The sequence below is a fragment of the Macrobrachium rosenbergii genome, chromosome 21, assembly GCF_040412425.1.
Source record: "Macrobrachium rosenbergii isolate ZJJX-2024 chromosome 21, ASM4041242v1, whole genome shotgun sequence".
NCBI classification, from domain to species: domain Eukaryota; kingdom Metazoa; phylum Arthropoda; class Malacostraca; order Decapoda; family Palaemonidae; genus Macrobrachium; species Macrobrachium rosenbergii.
The window spans coordinates 60,348,892-60,369,402 of record NC_089761.1 but is presented as its reverse complement, the minus strand read 5'-3'; the positions used below and the strand labels follow the sequence as shown (position 1 = coordinate 60,369,402).

At 41.7% G+C, this 20,511-nt stretch overlaps 2 protein-coding genes across 3 annotated transcripts in view; one reads left to right on the top strand and one right to left on the bottom strand.

Moving 5' to 3' along the window:
- LOC136850238 (sec1 family domain-containing protein 2-like) overlaps window positions 1-4,154 on the bottom strand; it is a 228,561-nt gene extending 224,407 nt beyond the window's left edge. The window contains exon 1 of one of the 2 annotated variants that reach the window (XM_067123901.1): window positions 3,634-4,154. The gene's annotated coding sequence lies outside the window, so the exon portion shown is untranslated. Of the gene's footprint in view, window positions 1-3,439 lie in introns of both variants that reach the window. The other variant, XM_067123902.1, reaches the window with a different exon arrangement.
- A 4,246-nt stretch (window positions 4,155-8,400) lies between these two features.
- Window positions 8,401-20,511, top strand: part of LOC136850227 (allantoicase-like) — a 46,755-nt gene continuing 34,644 nt past the window's right edge. Inside the window, exon 1 of the mRNA XM_067123866.1 lies at window positions 8,401-8,612. Within this exon, the coding sequence (XP_066979967.1) occupies window positions 8,535-8,612 (78 nt within the window). The 5' untranslated portion in view covers window positions 8,401-8,534. The remainder of the gene's footprint in view (window positions 8,613-20,511) is intronic.

Sequence of the window (20,511 nt, the reverse complement as noted above, 5' to 3'; positions counted from 1 at the left end):
GAGCCATGTAAGAAAACAAAACTTGTTGAGCAGCCACCACAGGTCCAAGGAAAAGGGGTTCCAAGGAATTGTGGGCAAAAACCCGATGGCAGAAACTTGATTAGGGGAGGCATTTGTCAGTGAAAGGGCTTATGACACTTGTGAATGGATAAAGAATTTTTTGTACTGTACTGTTGATTTTATATATAAAATTAATAAAGCTGGTGTCCTTGAATGGGTAAAGAAATTATTTGGGATGAACCTTACCTACTGTTAAATTAGCTTACAGTATATCTCCTGTGCAGATAGGCAAGTCAGCATTCAAACACAAAGATCACTTGACTGACCCGGAAGAATGTCTAGTTCACCTGTAAACATTTTAAGCTCTAGTCAGAATTCTCCTTACCGCCATTGCGCATAGGCAATTATTGGTATTCTGTGATGTTTGGCAGTTTTGCACCTGTTTACAGTATTGTAATTTCATTTTCCTAGGTTGTCTTCCACCAGAGGCAAAACCAATAACATCAGGCTATGTAGGAATGATTTTTTTTTTGTAAGCAGGATGTTGAAATTTGAAGTAGAATAACATTCGGTTTGTACCAACTGCAGGGGTACAGAGTGTGATCATGAAACTAGATGTGAGGATTTTAGGGATCTGCCTGAGGATATTATGCTTAAATATGTCAGATATAGGAAAAGGGAAACTGATAGATTGTAAAAGCAATTAGTTAGGTCAGAACTTAAACCTGTCAGTTCTTCCCTACCTAGTGTCCCTTCATCTGATAGTACTAGTATTGAGACTTCCTTTTTAGTTCCGCCTTCTGCTCCCCTTTCAGTTTAGGAAAAGCGTATTGAGAAGTTAGAACAAGTCGTTAACTTTATTTTAAATTTTATTACAAGTTTCACTGAGTTCGTGACAAGGAGCCGTTCTGAATCCCCCCGTAGTTTGCGGAAGTAAGGTGTTGGTCCCCTTGCTTGTTCATAGCCTGAGCCTTGGACTGCCCTGCGATAGTGGGACTTTGCGAAAGAGTCAGCTACCAGGGATCTGGGTTGGTTCTCGCAGCGATGGCGTTCTGTGCTCTCCAATTCCTACTTCTCCCTTTTCACGGTCTGAATCTCGTTTAATGCGTTCGCCTAAGGGCCGCTTTGGTAAATGTAAATCGTTGCATAATATTGCAACCTAGCTGTCTTCAGTGGATAGTACTGTATTGAAATTGTTTACACAGATAAGAGTATGAAGGTAGATCTAGACATTGTTATTGGTAATAATATGCCTGTAGTGAGTTGTCAGTACTCGGTTACATTGACTCAATCTATTGTTACTCCTATTTCATCTCTTGCTACTTCTTGGTCTAAGTCTTCCTCAACTATTCCTCCAACTGCTTCTGTTCGCTCTTTACATGCTGTTTCTTCAGCTTTTGGTGAATCATCTTCCTCTGGCTTTGTTACTGCTTCTTCTTCTCATCAGACTGGTTTCAGATTCTTTGGTGGTTTCCAAGATAGATGCTATTCTAGCTGCCTTATGTGCTAAAGACTTGTCAGTTGGGAGCGTTCTGCAACCCATCGAGTTGCATTTGGAGGAGGTGGGTGGGGTAGGTGTAGCCCCTTCTTCTCCTCCCCTTCCCTACCTTTCCCATCTTCTTTGACGTCTGGTAGCTCTGTTTGCGCCTTGTCTCCAGCTCTGCCTCCTTGTGTTGTCTCAGGGGAACAGCGTGGCGAAGAGTCGGCTCCTGTTGCCACATCTCAGTTAGGCGGAAGATCTTGATTTGGAAGAATCTCCTTCGGTCTTTTGGTGTTTGATGGAGTTTGTGCAGCACTTTATCCTCATTTGGTAGAGGATAATGGTACTGCAGAGACTAGGTCTCTCTTTTCATTTAGTATCTTGGCTCCAGTCAAGTCCTTAAAAAAGCCCAAACTTTCTCCTTCGGTTAGGGTGTGTTTTGATGAAATTTCTTGTATTTTGGCGTACAAAGCTTCATGTAAGGTGACTAGCTCTTGTTTCCCTGGTTTTTTGAAGCCACGGAGAGCTGCTATTTATGACACAGGTGAGCTGCCGGTGCTTAAACCTTCCTCAGTCATGGACTCAAGATTCCTTTGGTTGTCTCGATCTGATGAAGAGACGGGCTCTTGAAATGGTTAAGGTTCTTTGGTCTAATGCAGAAGCAAAGGCTTTGTCCAGGTCCTTATTCAGAATTATGGAAGTCTTGTCTTTTGCTGAGCTTTCGCTTAGTACTATTGTTGCCTCTCTGTGCCAACTTAAGCATTTTTCTGGTGCCAGAGGGTATCAAAGCTTGGGAGGAGTTATTAGATTTATTTGTTTTCCCTCATTCTGTGGTTTCTCCCTTCCAAAAAAATTTGGTTTTCCATTGTGGTTCCCCATAATAGATATCTCTAAAACTACTAGATTGCCACCAAAATGAATGCCAGAAATATTGGCAGACCTAAGTAGTAGCTCCGCGGCAGCGATTTCCTTCTAACTTGACTTTTTCTACAGTTTTTTGGTTGCTAATTATGGAATTACCTTCAATTTTTGTCACACGAATGTAATTAAAATGCAATTACCCACTTAAGCCCATCCAACAAGGGGTTTCCATAAACGATCTTCACAAGACAGAGCATGGGTACGTCTGTTTGGAACGGTTCATATCCCGCCTGGCAAGTGCAATAACTTGTTAACGTATGGGTACCGGCTCCCCCAAGCCAGTACTAAACACGGCGAAGGAACATTCCATTTGGCCGACAACAAACAATGCCGGTATCAGAAGCCCTAAAAGTGTAGAAAAAACCAGTTTCCAAGGTAAAAACAGGCACGGAGCTAATACTTAGAATTACTGAAATATTAAATACACATACGAAAATAATATTTTCAACTCGGAAGGGGGAGGGAACTACCCCAGCCAAATTAGGACCCACTGCCCCAGCTTAGGTTAGGTTACAATGCATCCCTAGGTTACAATGCATCCCTAGGTTACAATGCATCCCTAGGTTACAATGCATCCCTAGGTTACAATGCATCCCTAGGTTACAATGCATCACTGTAGGCTAACTGGCCTTCAAGCAATTGTCTTTTGTAACATGTTTTGAGACTGATCCACAAACAACAGTCTCTTTCTGCTCCTTGTCATATCAAGTGGTTTTTCCATTTAAATCCCTCCATTTTGCGCAATTCACTCCTACAAACCCTGGTTTCCCACTGGACTCCTTACCTAGACCATAGGGGGTAGAGGAACGTAACAAGTGAGGTCTGCACCAACAATAACAGTCAGAAATGTATAAAAGCGCCAATGAATTGGAGAAAACAGAATGAATGTATTTGAAGAGGAATGAAAGTATCACAGTATTACCACATAATCCGAGGTCGTCTATGCCATTCATAAAGTCTATTTAACATATATTACAAAGCTGTCATACAGTATCAGAACTATACGAAAACAAGAAAGATAACTATCGAAGGCCTCACCCTCTTGTTTACCAAACTGTCAATAATCAGCTGAACACGGCAGTGGCCTGCTGTCAAGAGCCAATTTCAATCTTCACTTAGGCTATCAAAGAAAACTGTTTTCAAAAAGATCTCTATCAATCTTTTATATCTTTTACTACAACTGTAAGATTAGCAGCCGAATACTGTCGTCTTAAGTTGTAAAATTGAATTACCTTGTATCTGCTGTAACTTATAACATCATCAACCAGTGCTACGAATTTCTCAGGTTCAAGTTCAAGTTGGAGGCTTCTTCTTTGCTACGGCGCCTCTGTAACTCGTGCACCGTTTTTCTACAGTAGTTGTGAATACTTCCAGTTTTTTTTTAATGTAGTTTCTTATTCTATCTACATATGGTTTGTGATTTTTTTATTCTCAATATTATCTTCAATTATAAGCTTTTCCAACTACCTAAATTTTGCCCACTTCACTTCTCTCGTTTCTTGATTCTTAGCAAAATAACAAAAACGAACCAGTAGCCTACTTATTCTACATTTTCACACAAATAACATTTAACGATTCCTCATGTAAGTACTTCTGCTAATGACATTTAAATTTAATGTGTTAGTTCTTTTTCTGAAAAACAAGAAATACTTATGCAAAAGTATAATTGTGTACGCCTTTACTTTCTCCTTTCCGTTTCTTGTACATTTCTTAACTATTTTCCAACTCTTCTTTCTGCTTATAATTATCTCCATCAAAGCTTAGATCATGTGATCTTCCCATCTTAGTTCTCTGATGTAAAACTGATACAGTTCCGCCTTATGCTGTTTAGGTTTATTTGCTGTAATATTCTAGAATTTTGATTAAGATATGCGTTACTACATGATGATGTATGTTACTAAAAATGTTTTAAAATATTGCATGATATAATTTTAAACATAGCCGATCATGATCTACACCCAGGATGTTATTTATTCACCTGTGGTTTAATTGTATATAAAAATCAAGTGTCACTGTGGTTATTATCGTAGTAAGTTCAGGAGATTTCCAAAGGTTGCCGGATTGTGCTGTCTGTTTGGTCCCTGTTGGCAATACAGAATCGGAGGTCCACAATAGGCCACCTAATCCTTCCACACCTTACCACAATTACTGGCCGCCATAAGGTAAATAGCCATTTTTAACCTAAAAGAAAATGTGATGGAACAGAAGTCTCAAGTCACCAGTCATCCAGCATTGTACAAAACATAGCTTATATCTCTATCTTTCGGTGTATTTAGAAAGACGATACAGTGTCTCTAATTTGATGTAAACATTTCATTGTTTTTGCTCTGAGTGATTCTACGTTCAGTGAGACGCCATTGCCTTTGCCATCTGTGATATTGATATGTTGTTCCATAAGCACCGAAATAAGCATACATATACATACATACATGGTTACTCCCTTGATAATTATTTCTTGCACTTTCTTCTTTTGTTCGTATTCAGCAGTAACTATTGTCATTTTCATTTTTTTTCTATGCAGATGTTCTTTCTTTTATTCCTCTTCTTATTTCATTTTTCGCCCAGGGAGCATTTCGGATATTTTCTCTGTACGTCTGCTTTTAGGATTGCTTCTACCCTCACATTACTTCAAACGTGCTTCATCTGATTAATTTTGAAGTATTTTACTTCTTACGACAGTCATTAAGAGTTATACGGTCGTTTTGCCACCTACCACACCTTTAGTTTTTTTTCGACATGTTTGTTCATCCATTTTTCCAAATGAAGTTCATTTCCCATGAGGTAGGCTGACTCCACGAGGTGATGTAGATTTTCACATGAATGACGTTGCGAGTTCTATACCCGAGGCAAACATTCTGGTTGTTTCATTATCTTACAGTAGCTTAACCACATCACTGAAATGAAAAGCCTAACTCTCATTGGGCTGGGCATCTTACCGGTGGTCTCTGCACATGATGGGGGCAGCGCACACCACAAGCGCAATCTCTAGTTGTCTCTCTTGAGCAAATCATGAACGCTTGCTATTAAAATATTAGTCTAAACGTATGATTCTCAGTTTTGTCACTTTTACTTGCCATATTTTAAATTTGCCGCCGAGGATCAGCGCCCGTTGTATCGGTCGTCGTTTGTCACTTGTCTGAGTAGTCAATTCCGGCTTGTTGTGCTTCAGTTGAAAAATAAACATCATAGAAGAAAGTTGGAAGATATGTAGTTCTTTGACTCCTGCTCAGAAAGCAAGGACGAACAGAACTGATAAAAGTCAGTCGAATTTACAAAGAAATCACACTCACTTAATCGCTTTAAAACTTACATCGTGCACCTTTCTTTCCTTTCACCCTACTTCTTATTAGGCAGGGGCATCATCTTGTCTCTAAAAGTGTTGGGGGGGGGGGGGGAGGACATTCTGATAATGAACATGATTTGGTGTATTTTAATACCATATAAATATGAATATATGGATGATATTAAGGGAAAAGGGTGGCTGATTTATCAATATTAGTCAGTCAACAAGTATGCAAATCCACAATTTACAGACTGGCTAAAATACGGCCATTAGGAGTAGACCAGAATGATAAGTAAAATACCAAAAACCAATTAGCAAGGTGGTTCCTGAAGGAAATTATGGTGAATGTTTTATATGTTGGGAGAAGCTTGTCCAGCAGTGTATCGCTTACGGCCTATAACCTAGCGATGGTGTAGCTTCCAAACTGAGCCATTCCATTTTCGGGGCTACCATTTTGCTAGCTTTAACTTTAAAACATAATATATTTGTGGAAAAATAATGTTTAATAGGAAAATCAAAGGCTTAAATGCAGGAAAAATAACAATAAACTCACAGGCATCTGCTGCAAGCGTTGGGGTTTGCCGACTTCTTATGTAAACAATGGGATACGCCAGTCAAAATTTAAATGAAAAATTAATCTGACCACGAACCTATTGAAAAATTACATAATCTATTTATTTATTATTTTAATATTTTACACTTGTGTGTGTTGAGTATATATTTTATAATATTATTAATAGCTTCATTTCCAACATCTGTTACATGAAACTTGGAGGAAAAAGTGGGGGATATGTCAACCGTCCCCCGCCCCCCAAGCAGATGACGCACATGTTATTACGTCGTCAATAATAAACTTTCTGTCTTTTTTATAGGTGCCATTATTCCCATTCCGTTATACTGGACGGTCAATCAGAATCGTTTTCAAACGTCCAAAGCGTTTCGTCTGACAACGTTGCATTGCTCTTAAACATGGCCCATTCCCTATCCATCATCCATTTATCTACACGCGCGTAGGTTGCATCAGTTTCATCAAAACTCGCCTGCTTACGCCCCCTATTATTATCCTTCACATTGCTCCATCCTCCTCCTTCTGAGCACTGTGCGACTAAATCTTTTTAACTCTGCAGCTAAACAAATGTTCCTTGGTGTCAACAGCCTCTCTACACAATTCACGTATCTTGCTTAACTCTTCGGTTGAACCCCTTCTGCCATTTCCACCTACAAACGTCAGCTTACATATAAACGTACTTCCTCCTCCTCCTCCTCTCTTTTCATTGCCTTCTTTCCCTTTTTATATTCTAAGGAAACAAACCCATTCTTCCTTACGTCAACTATTTTGAATCATTACCTGAACCGACCTTTTCACACCCTTCTTTTCCAAGAATATTTATAGTATATGTCCAACAAACCAAAGCGAAAATATATCAAGAATCAAAGGTGATACACCCTTCATTCACCAATATGCATATCCAGTTTGAATTTATTAAATTATTAACCATACTACAAGATATTTTGAAAGGATGTTAACCGTCTTTTTCTGTGACCTCTCAACATTTTTTTCACACAGCAAGTAATGCATCTAATGTACACATCATTAAGAATGTCTTTAAAACATTTTGTGAAGCGCAGTTCGTTGAAAAGATTTAGCTTCCTAAAATACGTATGGAATAATATAAATTTATGTCAGTAGCCATCTTTGCTTCAAAAAGCGATTAATAAAACGAATTCTAAATTACCTGTCTGTAAGGGTATATTTTTATCGTGCTACAATGAAGTTATGCTCTTTGAATTTCCCAGAATATTACCATAGGTGATATATCATAACTGCAGATAAGTAGATTCCATTCGACCACCCATGTCTGCACCTACATCAGAACTGAGGGACTAGCAAGTTTTGAGGCATTGTTTTTGTTAGATAAAAATCCCTGATGCCACCACAGGCTCTTATTCGCAAAGACCAACGGTATGATGCCAGTCTAAGACTTGATATAGCTTAACTATTTTATAAACTTGTCAATATGGCAATTTTCATATCTGACTGGCTTTCTAGCTTTACTGCACAATAAATGCACATATACAAAGGAATTAGGAATAAATGAAGGAATCTTTATCTACGAAGGCAGAATAATATGTAGTACAAATCACGTTTCATCATGGCTGTCACAGCAGCACACTTAGTGTGAAATTTCTCTTCTTGTGATTTCAATGGCTTGGAAAAGCACTGTATTTTAAACGTAGTCAATAGAAAGGTTATAAGTGATGATGTTCTAACTTGCGTATATGTTCAGACTGTGAATACTTTTTTTTTAAATGTCACTGTGGTTTCATAACAGAGGAGTAAATGTTTCTTATGTTTCTTATTTAAATTTCTGAATTTTTTTTTTGTGGCTAAACTTCGGATTGAGTAAACATAGAAGTTTGCTTTTCGTTTACTTTACTATATGGCTGCAAGAGTGCGTTTCCCATGCAAGGAAACAACAGTCTAGTTAGGACAAGTCTAATTATTGAAATAAGAATATTAGTAACCGCATTCTAATTTCGCACATATTTTGTTAAACGACATGATATTACAAATTCTTAATGAAATTCTTCCTATTAACTTCCTATTGCCGTTCATTGATCGGGCATATAAGTAATTCCCCGTAAAAGCTAACTATTACATTGACTTGTAGAAAATGCGTCCATTCGGTTGAGGAATCTGGCAACTCCTCACAAGAATTTGTGTCAGCCAGCGAAAAGATGCTGCCTGGCCTGGCTCACTGGCTGGCCAATGTTAAACGCAAACGTCTTTAGACTCGAGAACCATCGAAGTGGCGGAGTCTTGAGTGCGCTGACTGACAAACTGACAAGATGGCACAAAGGCAGGCCGAGATTCCCCTTCAGGAAAAGCCAAAATTCGCCGAACTAAATAATCTGATTTCTGCAAAGGTAATTCACAAGTGATCTTCCGCCGACTGTGGTTGTTTGTCTCTTGTACTTTATAATCACATGAACATATCTGGGCCGCGATAACAAGTTGTCTGTCTGTCTGTTTGTCTGCCTTCTCTCTCCCTTGGCTTTCTGAATGGCATGGTTGAATTGTTTAAAATACCAGTGAGTTATTTCAAGTTATGTTATATCGAATTAAAATGTTTGCTATCGCTGCGAGTTCATTTATCTATCTATTTATGTATAAAGTAAGCGTGTTATTTGATTTTCAAGAGTGTATAATCCGTTCCCTTCAGTACTTAAAATACTTTGTATTATAAAAAACAACGTTTCTTAGATCAGTTTGTCCGCCAGGAACACTTGGTTTAGTATACTGCGTATTTGAACCGGTGAAGATTGCAGTTGTAGTGTTATACTGTAGCACAGCACAAGCTTGACCGAACAGAACCGGTCTAAACTCTCGAGAGGCTGAGACGTCACAGACGCCCGGTCCGCCACTAGTCCCTTGATCTCTCTTATGAGTCGTATGGAGTTTTTCCGCAAGTTTGATAGAATATAAGTTTTTTTAAGCTTAAAAATAGCTTTAGTGTAATACATTTTAATTCAAGAACTTCCAATATACATGATTTACGTTAAGGAATATTCAACAACAAAGATCAGTGAATATGCCAATAAACCTATAGTTATACTGTACTGTACCTAACTGATATTCTCTCTCTCTTTCTTTCGTATATTATCCTATGATTTTTTTCATATTTTTTCGTCTTAGAAACATTATATTTGTTAATTCTCATGGTCCTACTCAAGCATTGCATTTTGAAGAAAATGCTTATCTTTGCAAAAAAAAATGTTAAAATTTCAGTAGGCACATCTCTTACCGTCATCTGCAACTTAGATGCCAGCTTTTTGACAACCCTTTCCTTCCCTAAGCGTGTCACCATGGGCTGCCTTAAAGACCTGCCTCATTAATTTTAATTGTTCCATGAAATTTTGTGATGGGACATGCAAATTTCCCCTGTTCATTAAGTCTGTCCATTTTTTCCCAGGGTCATTGTTGCAGGCTTTTCCCCCCTGTTTCACGATATTTGCAGGTAAATTTGTGCACAATGTACCCTCCTATATAGCATACTCTTCCTCAATAGCATCTTGGGGTTTTTATGATAACTCTTCTATACCAGAAAATTCCAAACTGACCCCTGCATCATTATTTTCAGTTTGAATGTCAATATTTTCGAACAAAAAGCTAGCTATGCAGAGTTCTAATAGTAACTCTTTGTTCATTTTCATCATTATTCTAAGGCACTTTATCCTTAATTCGCGTTTCACCAGATATGCAGAGAGAATCGTCATTTTCTGAGAATGAGTTATTCTTATAACTAAAAAGCTTTGTTTTCTTCCCTGATAAAAAGGATCTGAGTCAATACTTGAAACTCAAAGTATTGGGGTACCCATGAGGTCCATGCATCTGCCTCATTAATCCAAAAATATGTTCCAAGCAGTCTTGGTTGATCTTCTAGACTACATAAAGAGCTTAACATGTCAAACAGTCCAATCAAAGATTTGCTAGAAAGAATAATACCTTTCTGAAAACTTAAATAACGACTTGCACAACCTTTCACTCTCATAGTTCTCATCATGTGTAGCATCCTACCAAAAATTTCTTTCTGGTAGTCTGTATCCATACCAAAGGCATTTCTTGATTTTACATCTCCATACACTTCACTGGAATTCATCAAATCAAACCAGTCATTTGCTAAATCTATGAAATCATCTGTTACCAAGCAGTTTTGGGATGAATTTAAACCTTTTTCTCCTAGAAACTTGACAGCATTGGCACATGTTCTCGACATTAACTGAGCCGCATACTTTACACGTTGCCTTTGAGTTCCTGATACATACTGTGAGTCAGTTCTGGTGTTAAAGTGTATTCATTTGATATTTTATCCAACATTTCTTGTACAGAAGCAGATGAAATAAAATCTCCTTTTTCTGTGTCAAACCCATGCACCAAAAAATTATTTCTCATTAGCTTAATCATGTGAGGCGCATCAGCAAATACAAATGCACTCCGATCTGCACAAGGATTTTGAAAAGAACTTGACCCTGCATGGGATCTATCCCCCCAATTTTCTCCAGTTTCTTCAATTTTTTGGTCCTAAATCATGAACCAGAGCTACAACATTAAATCCTACTTTCTCAATGTAAGCTATCAAGTCAAGAAGTATATTTTGTACATCAAAATTTTCAAAATTATAAAGAACTTGTTCTTTCCATTTATCTACTAAGTCTCTCAACATAAAAACAAGAACCTTGTTGTGTGGCTTATAAAGTTCATCTATTCTTTATCATGTATCCACTCACTGGTAATGCTCATTTCGTCTACTGAAATGACAGCGGCATTTTCGCAGGGGCTCATTTTTTAGACTTGGAATTCATCAAGGCTCAGACGGAATGCAAAGTGCAGGCTCACATCCGAATGCCTTTGCCCTACTACTTAAGCAACTATCACTGGGTAATGTCATCCCAACAACTGTCCTTAAATACTTGTAACACTTTGAACTTAAGCTTCTCAGAGTTAGGGCAGAAGAAATGTCATTGTTTGTCCAAGTGACTCTTGTTCGAGTGACTAAAGCCTGAATTTGTGCTTTGCTAAAGATTGGCAATAGAACACGCTCTAGTTCTTTTTCAACATTCGATATAAGTGATTCTCTCAATTCTTTATTCTCTTTTTCAAGAGTTTTGGTCCGTTGATTCAACTTCTTAATTTTTTTCTTGTAACTCTTGACGTGATTTTCCCACATATTCAGAACAGTAATTTTCTCCAGGAAGTGAAGTTTCATTTGTGTGAGCGCACAGCATTTCTTCAACATTTCTTTTTCTGCTACATACTCTAGCCCGATCTTCTCTTGTAGACATGTCGGTATTGAACCTGCCATATCAAACATACCTTTAAATGTACATTTTCTGTACCTTTCCATTGCATAATGCGCAAACTTTGATAGAAACAAGAGTGCGGAAACTTTAAAGAACGCAACAATATGCAGAAATTTTGAAGTCCAACATAAGCCTAACCGTGGAAATATTACGAAATACAAATTTCAGCTTACCTTTATATAATGCCTTTCATGGCACAGATTTACAAGTGTTAAGAAGCCTTGCCTTTAGGTCATCTTCGCAATCATCATCACTGAAATGAGCTGAACAGATGACAGCATGTGCCATGTTGATGTGATCGGCGCGGTGACAGGCATGAAGCCATTTTTTTTTTTAAATTCACTGTCTTTAGGAAATTTAAAGAAACTTATACCCTGCCCTTCGGTTATTAGAACCGTAAACTGAGCAATTATTCGGCATTGGAAACCAAGAATCTTTTTGTTCCCACGTGCTCACTCAAACTACAGCCAACTGACTAGGTTCATTTAGCAAAGGCAAACATAAAACCAGGCAAGAACGGCGTCAATGACGTCAGATTTTGCTACCGCTCACGAATATCGTTTAGACCTGTTTATCGAATACTTTTAAGATAGCGCGAAGCGGGCGTAGTAAAAATTCAGTCCTATTTGGATCCAAAGCATCACTTCATTCGTCTAGAGTTCCGGTCAGTTCCATCTTCGAGGCGAAGGATGGATGCAGAATTATGCAAAAATTCTTATGGAGAAGACAATCCACAATTATGTAACTACACACACACACACACACACACACACACACACACACACACACACACACACACATATATATATATATATATATATATATATATATATATATATATATATATATATACAGACACACATATACACACACACACACACACACACACACACATATATATATATATATATATATATATATATATATATATATATATATATATATATACAGTATATATATATACATATATATATATATATATATATATATATATATATATATATATATATATATATATATATATATGTATGTATGTATGTATGTATAACTGAATCACGAAAATATGGAACGTGATGAATATATAAATAAAGATAAAATCCACGAAGGAAAGGGAAACACTGGAGCGCTGCGAGGCCTGTCGACTCTTACGTCCTTTCCTTCTTTATTGACATATATATATATATATATATATATATATATATATATATATATATATATATATATATATATATTCACGTATTTTCATTCCTCCCTCTTCGCCAGCTAGAAATAATTCGAATTTCTGAACAAAAACACTTCTCAGTTAACTGGTAGGCTAGGAACTTAACCTTTAAGTACTTAACCATAAGATCTATTTTTCTCCACACTTTTGCTGGCTGTATGACTAAATCGCAGGATGACTGACCTACGCCAACGGATGCCAATGCCGCCAGATACGCATCTCGCCTCGCAAACGACAGACGACTCGGTACCCAGATGGCGACACGAAAGGTCGCACTTGCTCTCCACTCCTTTTTCTTCTGGAGGGACTAAGGGCATCGGACAACCCGTCCTTGTATGTTAAGCGCGAACATCCACAGGCCTAAAAAGTTACGTCCCCGAACCAGTCTTTTCCTCTAAGTGAAGTTCTCTCTGTATTTTTCCGACTTTTCACTTATCCTTCTCCAAACCAAACCCTTTGTTAAGAACCTAACGCCAAAGCAGCCCAGAATTCGCCCCCATGACTTGTCCAAACCTCAAGCTAACTCAATTCAGTGACCAGTAAGAGATTATTCCCTCCATAGTATTACCAGAGGCGAATTAAATTTAATTAATCAACTCCTCCATGGAGCATTTTTTAGCTTAGTGAGAGAGAAACTTGTTTGTGTAGCATGCTAATCCTGGACATTTTTCCAGGGTTCTTGCTACTGTCTGCTCAGTTGACGCAGCCTTGTGCCTCAGATCACCTTAAAAGTACTGCCATTTCCAGTAAACACAAAGCATCCCTGGTCCGCAATCCGGAGCAATAACCCGTTCCCCCTTTTCGTTGCACACACGAGAGCCTGATCCTTCAAGACGAATTTAACTCGTCATATGCAGAGATTTATTTCGCATTGCCAATTTGCATTTTTCATTATTTGTTTACTTGCTGTATCGTCAGCCTTTCAGATTACCTCTTTGGTTGTTTTTCTCTGTAAATAAATTCAGTTTAACGTAACTACTCGTAGATAGCCTACTCATTTCACATGGCGACCTTCCAATCTCTGATTAACTAATGGTAAAATCAAGGTAAGTTACTCATTTTCCCCTACATTTTGTTACAGGTTGGTATTCTTTGTTGGCCCCTTAAGGCAGTATTAAAAAAAAAAATTTCATCCTTCCAACGGACCCAATCTGTAAATATATATATATATATATATATATATATATATATATATATATATATATATATATATATATATATATATATATATATATATATATGAGTGTGTGTGTTTTAAGTCAATCTGCAGAGAGCGTTCGAGAATCAGAGCAGATTCTCGAAAGTTCTCTGCGTAGATTTTTTCTTTCAAATATATTTGTACAGTTACATAACCATGGATTGTTTTTCTCCTTCTAAGACTCATGCTACTACGAATATCTTCAAATAATTCCTTTATCGGTACTGTGACACTACAGGTGTTTGTGCGCATGTGCGTTTTTGCGCCTTTGATGCGGAGTATTCAAGCTTTTGTTCCTCTTGAGAAATAAATCAAATGGACTAACGAAGTTTATACTGCATCGTTCCAGCCTGAAGCGGACCCTACCCACATCAAGGTCAGTGGCTGGTGTTACCACTTTGTCATAGTTTTTTGTGTGTGTGTGTTTTTTTTTTTATTTGACCTTCATGTTTCTCTCCTATGATAATCTGTTTCTATATTAGTTAGTCTCCTGTGTATTTTATTATTATTATTATTATTATTATTATTATTATTATTATTAGACGCAAACCGGTTGGACTTTAACTTCTTCCTCATAAGAAACTGAGCTAACAATTTTCCGGTAATCACAATCACCAAGTGAAGCACTAAAAAGCGTTTTAACTCAAAGTTCTCCGGACTGAATAGAGGAAGACCGGGAAACTGCAGTGAAGCATTGCTCTAAAATTTCCATTTTTAATTAGAGAGAGAGAGAGAGAGAGAGAGAGAGAGAGAGAGAGAGAGAGAGAGAGAGAGAGAGAATGATTTAAAGCTCATTTCAGAAGGGAACCTAATAATCTCCGAGTATAAATGTGGAGTCAGTTTTTATATTGGTGCATCAGTGTAGCTGAATCTCGACCTCAGACGAACGACACGTCCTGTCCTCGGAAGAAAGGAAGTGGCTTCTTACGACTGAGTGTCAGGTGCTGGGAAACGTCGTTCCTACTCAACAAAATGGAAGCGACTTACGTAAATGGCAACTAGATAACGAACCTTCTTGAATATCCAAATTCTTGATCTTAAGAACGTTTGTAATAAAATAGAGTGAGAAGCTGAATTTGTATGCGGGGTAGCTCAAGGAAATGAGTTTATTTCAATCTTGAAATATCTGCTTTCTTTCATCCCTGAAACATGACACCTTAATGAAAAATGTTCCTTGTGCACTGTGCGCGTTTCTTAAGGAGAGAGCAAGGCACCTTGTTGAGGGACGCCGGAAGTTTTCCAAAGAGGTTGCGAAGTTTCCCGAGGAGGTGGAAAGCTGAAAGGTCATAGTGAAAGTTTTCGAATTTACTTATGAAATGAACGGTAACGTCTGCGAAAGAGAGTCTTCTGTAGAATGGCTACAGATTTCTTCTTCTTTTGTTTTCTTTATGAAAACGTTTAAAAAGTGAGCTAACTGTCCAGGTTTGTCTTCACGGCACAAGACATTTTTTGATGCTTGTCATTCAAATGATTAAAAGTGTGTTTGCATCTTACTTGTTTCAGGAAAAGCAACAGTCCGCAGACATCGCGTCGTTTAGAAGTGTTCTCTTTAAACTCGAGGGGACAATCATGTAAGCACATTTTCTTTGCCATAACATTAGATGATATCTATTCATGTTTTAAACAGAGGCTAACGCATTGCTAATCCATCGTCCTTAGAAGTTCCTGGTTCATCGTCTTTAGTAGGTGCAAAGCTTTGTACCAACGGGTAGTTCGTCCTCATTATTACATGCTTTTATTTAACTTGGCTTCTGCGTCTGTCTGTCTGTCTGTCCTCAAATCTTGTAACTCAATTTTCAACCTGTTCCCTTCGTCTGGTGGACTTGAAATTTTGCATAGATACTCAGTCCCAGTGGCAGTACAACCTTACATGATCAGTAGGTCAGCAGTGACCCTACGGTGACCTCTCCCAGTATCTCAGGATTTGTATGAAACTCTTTGGATTTTTCGCAAGTTCTTTGACCCAATAGAATCCATCTTCTATATAACCGGTCCCCCTTCCATCCCCTCACCAGCACATTATCAAGTGTTAATTTAGCTGTTTCCTCCCCCTCCCATGCCCTCTTCTCTTCCCCTCACCCTTCCGCTGCATATGATCAAGTGTTAATTTAGCTGTATCCTCCCCCTACTGTTCCCTGTCCATACCCTCCCCCTTCCCTCTTCCATCGCCCTCCCCTCCAACTCCCCCTTCCGAAGCACAGTTCAAGTGTTATTTTAGCTGTGTCCTCCCACTCCCCTTCTCCCTTCCCCTTCCCTGTTTCATCCCCCTTCCAGAGCATGTGATCAAATGTTAATTTAGCTGTGTCCTCCCCTTCCATCACCCCCACTTCCAAATCCCCTCCCCCTTCTTCCTCCTCCCTCCCCTTTCCCTTCTCCCTCCCTCTTCCAGAGCACACAATCAAGCATTAATTTAGCTGTTTCCTCCCCCACTCTCTTCCCTCCGTCTTCCATCATTAATACTGCTTCTCTTGCACCTAATTCATCTTTATATTCCTTTCTACGTCCCCCATCAACGAACCTCAGCTGAGTCATCTCCTTTATACCTTCTAAATACTTTTCAGTTACCACAGGAACCCAATCTTTTATTTAATTTTTAGCTTTTGCCTTGTGTGCTTTTACTTCTTATACATTATTTCCACACTTTCTACACACACAAACACACACACACTCACTATATATATATACACACACACACACACACACACACACACACATATATATATATATATATATATATATATATATATATATATATATATATATATATATATATATATATATATATACACATATATACATACATAACGCTTTCTTCCCATCAGTCCTTGAAGAGTTTCCTTATTTGGTCACTAACCTTTCCCTGTAAGCATGATTTAGGCCGTGCTGGTCTGTCGCCAGCTTAATCTAGAATGACTAGCATTATTTATTTCTATTCTATTGTCACATAACATAGTTCCCAATATGGCATAATTGTTGGTAGTGTAAAGTCCCTGTTCAACGCGTTCTCTGTAGTGAACATCCCGTTTTCTGTGGTGCCTTCACATTCGACCTGGGGTCGACCGAACACATATTATTACCATTATTGTGAATTGTATATTTTATTGTCTGTTCAAGTGACTATGCATTATGTATATGTAATGGAGTATTTTTGTAACACATCAGGCATTCCCAACCACATACAAATTACCGCAAACTTTTCGGAGGCAGACGCCTCCCTCGCGCAACCCCCTCCTGCATGCTCCTCCACGTCGGTACCTGCACCCCGTGCGATGACCCCCCCCTGACGGACCAACCAAAGCAGCCCTCAGCATAAGGATGCCACCATTCACCAATCAAAATGCAGCGTCCTGGTTCTACAGGGTCGAGGGGCAATTCAGGGTAGCAGGCCTAACCGACGAGGTGTTGAAGGCGGACATTGCCATCAACACCCTCCCGGAGGAGATATACAAGAAGATCGCCCTGTGGTTAATGACGACGTCGAGCCCCGCCACCTTCCAGGAGTTAAAAGCCACTCCCATCGAGACCCACTCCCTGCCGGTCTCCAAGAGAGCTGCCCGCGCCCTCGACCTCGCCCTCAACCCCCGGCAGGAGGGAAACCTCTTGGAAACGTGGCATGCCCCCCAGGACCTCCTCCTCCTCCTCCCCGAGACTGACAGCAGCGGCAGGTGCAATGAAATCAGCCTGCTGAGGGAGATCTCCCTGCAGCAGCTACTGCTGGAGGTCAGTGTGCAGCTTTTCTTTCGTTCAAAAAATGGGGGAGGCAGCGGCCACCCACACAGACTGCCATGGCAGCAGCAACTGAAACACCCAGGGGCCCCGCACCAGTAGGCTTTTATGTCCGCGACACCATCTACGGTAGGATGATGTTGATCGACACTGGAGCCATGCGGTCAGTGTTCCCGCCTTCAAGAGAGGACCGCAGATGTCCCCCGGACCTGACTGCCTCCCTGATGGCCGCCAACAGGTCCCCCATCCTCTCCTACAGTACCAGGCTCCTGTCGATCTCCATCCTTGGCCGGAGGTACAGTTGGAACTTCATAGTCACGAACGTAAGGACCCCACTCCTGGGCGTGGACTTCCTCGCCCACTTTGGTCAGGCAGTCGACGTCAGTCACAAGCACCTGTTGGATACTGACTCCTGCCATTCCTTCCCCCTGGCGACGGGCACCAGTGCCCCCCGCCATCTACTCCATCACCCCGCACCAGTACGCCCAGCTGCTGAAGGAGTTCCCCGACGTCTTCAAACTTGAACTCCGCCAGGTGCCTGGGGCCCCTGCCAAGCACGGAATCTACCACCACATTAAAACAAAGGGCCCCCCAGCGCACACAAAGTTCCGGAGGCTCCCCCCTTGGCACCTTCAGGAGGCCAAGGACGCTTTTGCCGAGATGGAGCGTATGGGCATATGCAGGAAGGCCTCCAGCCCGTAGGCCTCTCCCCTCCACTTGGTGCAGAAACCGGACAGCTCCTGGAGACTCTGCGGTGACTACAGGAGGCTCAGCCTCGCAACTGAACCAGACCATTACCCCCTCCCAAACATGCAGGACCTCACGGCTTCCTTTTACGGGGCCAAAATATTTTCTAAACTGGACCTTTTGAAGTCATACTTTCTGTTACCAGTTGCTCCAGAGGACATCCCCAAAACCGCCGTCATCACGCCCTTCCGGTCCTACGTCTTTGCCTTCTCCACCTTTGGCCTGAGGAATGCGCGGGCAACCTTCCAAAGACTAATGGACAGCATCCTGGGGGACCTGAACTTCTGCGTCTGTTATGTAGATGACATTCTAATTTTTTCCAGATCCCCTAAAGAACACCTGCGGCACATCCAAAAGGTTCTGGGCCACGAGATATCGCCAGGGGGCGTCCGTCCACTCGCATCGAAGGTCGCAGCCGTTACCAGGTTCCCCACCCCTACCTCCGTCAAGGCCATACATGAATTCCTGGCGGTGGTCAACTAATACAGGAGGTTCATCCCTGGGGTCACGCACACCATGGCCCCCCTGACAGAGATCCTGAAGGGCCACCCGAAGACCTTAGTTTGAAGACCCGACCAGCAACACGCCTTTTTCCTGACGAAGGCTGCCCTCGCCGAGGCAACTGCCTTGGCCCACCAGGACCCCGACGGCCCCCTCCAGCTGACGACAGACGCCAGCAACGTCGCCTGTGGGGCCGTCCTGGAGCAGGTCGTTGCCGGAGCCCCCCAGCCCATCGCCTTCTTCAACAGGAAGTTCAGCCCTGCTGAGTCCTGCTACAGCACCTTCAACGGGGAACTTTGCCCAGTGTATCAGGCGGTACGTCATTTCAAGTTCCTCCTGGAGGGTACGCCCTTCACAATCTGAACGGACCACCAGCTGCTGGTCCACGCCTTCACAAAGCAGGGGGACGCATGGTCTTCCAGGCAGCAGCAGCATCTCGCGGCCATTGCAGAGTTCACCTGCACAATCAAGTACCTTCCCGGCAGGAGGAACCCTGTAGTGGACGCCCTCTCTAGGATCGAGCTCAACGCAGTGCAGCTTGGGATCAACTACGAGGACCTTGCCCAGGAGCAGACCGACCCAGAGGTTCCAGTGTACCGCACCGCCATCACATCGCTCAAGTGGAAGGAAGTGCCCCTCGCCCCTGGGGGCCAACACTGCTGAGTGATGTAAGTACCTGCCAACCCCACCCCTGGTACCTGCCTCCCGCCGCCGTCAGGTGTTCAATGTCATCCATGGGCTGTCCCACCCCTCCGGCAGGACGACGGCCAAGCTGTTAGTAGGGAAGTTCGTCTGGCACGGTATGCGGAAGGACGCGATGGCCTGGGCGAGACAGTGCATCCAGTGCCAGACCAGCAAAGTGGGGCAGCACACCAAGATGGGGGTGGGCGAGTTTCCCCAGCCAGGGAGGCGGTTTGGACACATCCATGTAGATGTGGTAGGCCCCCTTCCCCAATCAGGGAGGGCCAGATATCTCCTGACGATCGTCGACCGCTCCACCAGGTGGCCTGAAGTGACGCCCATTCAAGAAGCCACCGCCAGTGCGTGCGCCGAGGCCCTCCTCTCCAGCTGGATCAGCCGGTTCGGTGTCCCACACCGCATAACCACTGACAGGGGTTCTGCTTTCCTGTCTGAGCTGTGGTCCACCCTGGCACGCCTGCTGGGGACCTCTCACCACACCACCACCGCCTACAACCCCACGGCCAACGGAATGGTGGAAAGATTCCACGGGTCCCTGAAGGCATCCCTCATGGCCCGCTGCACCGCCGAGGATTGGAAGTACCAGCTGCCTTGGGTCCTCCTCGGGCTGAGGACCGCCCCCAGAGCCAACGGCGACCCGTCCGCAGCAGAGAAAGTCTATGGGGAACCCCTCGTAGTCCCGGGTGAACTCATCACGGGGGATTGCCACAACCTGTCAGTCCAGAGGCTCCGTGACACAGTCAGGAAGTTCGCCCCCTGCCAGCAGACGTATACCAATAGGATGACACCTTTCACGCCTCCCGGCCTGTCCTCCACCACCCACGTCTTCATCAGGAACGACGCCGTCCACCCGCCCTTAACCAGGCCCTACA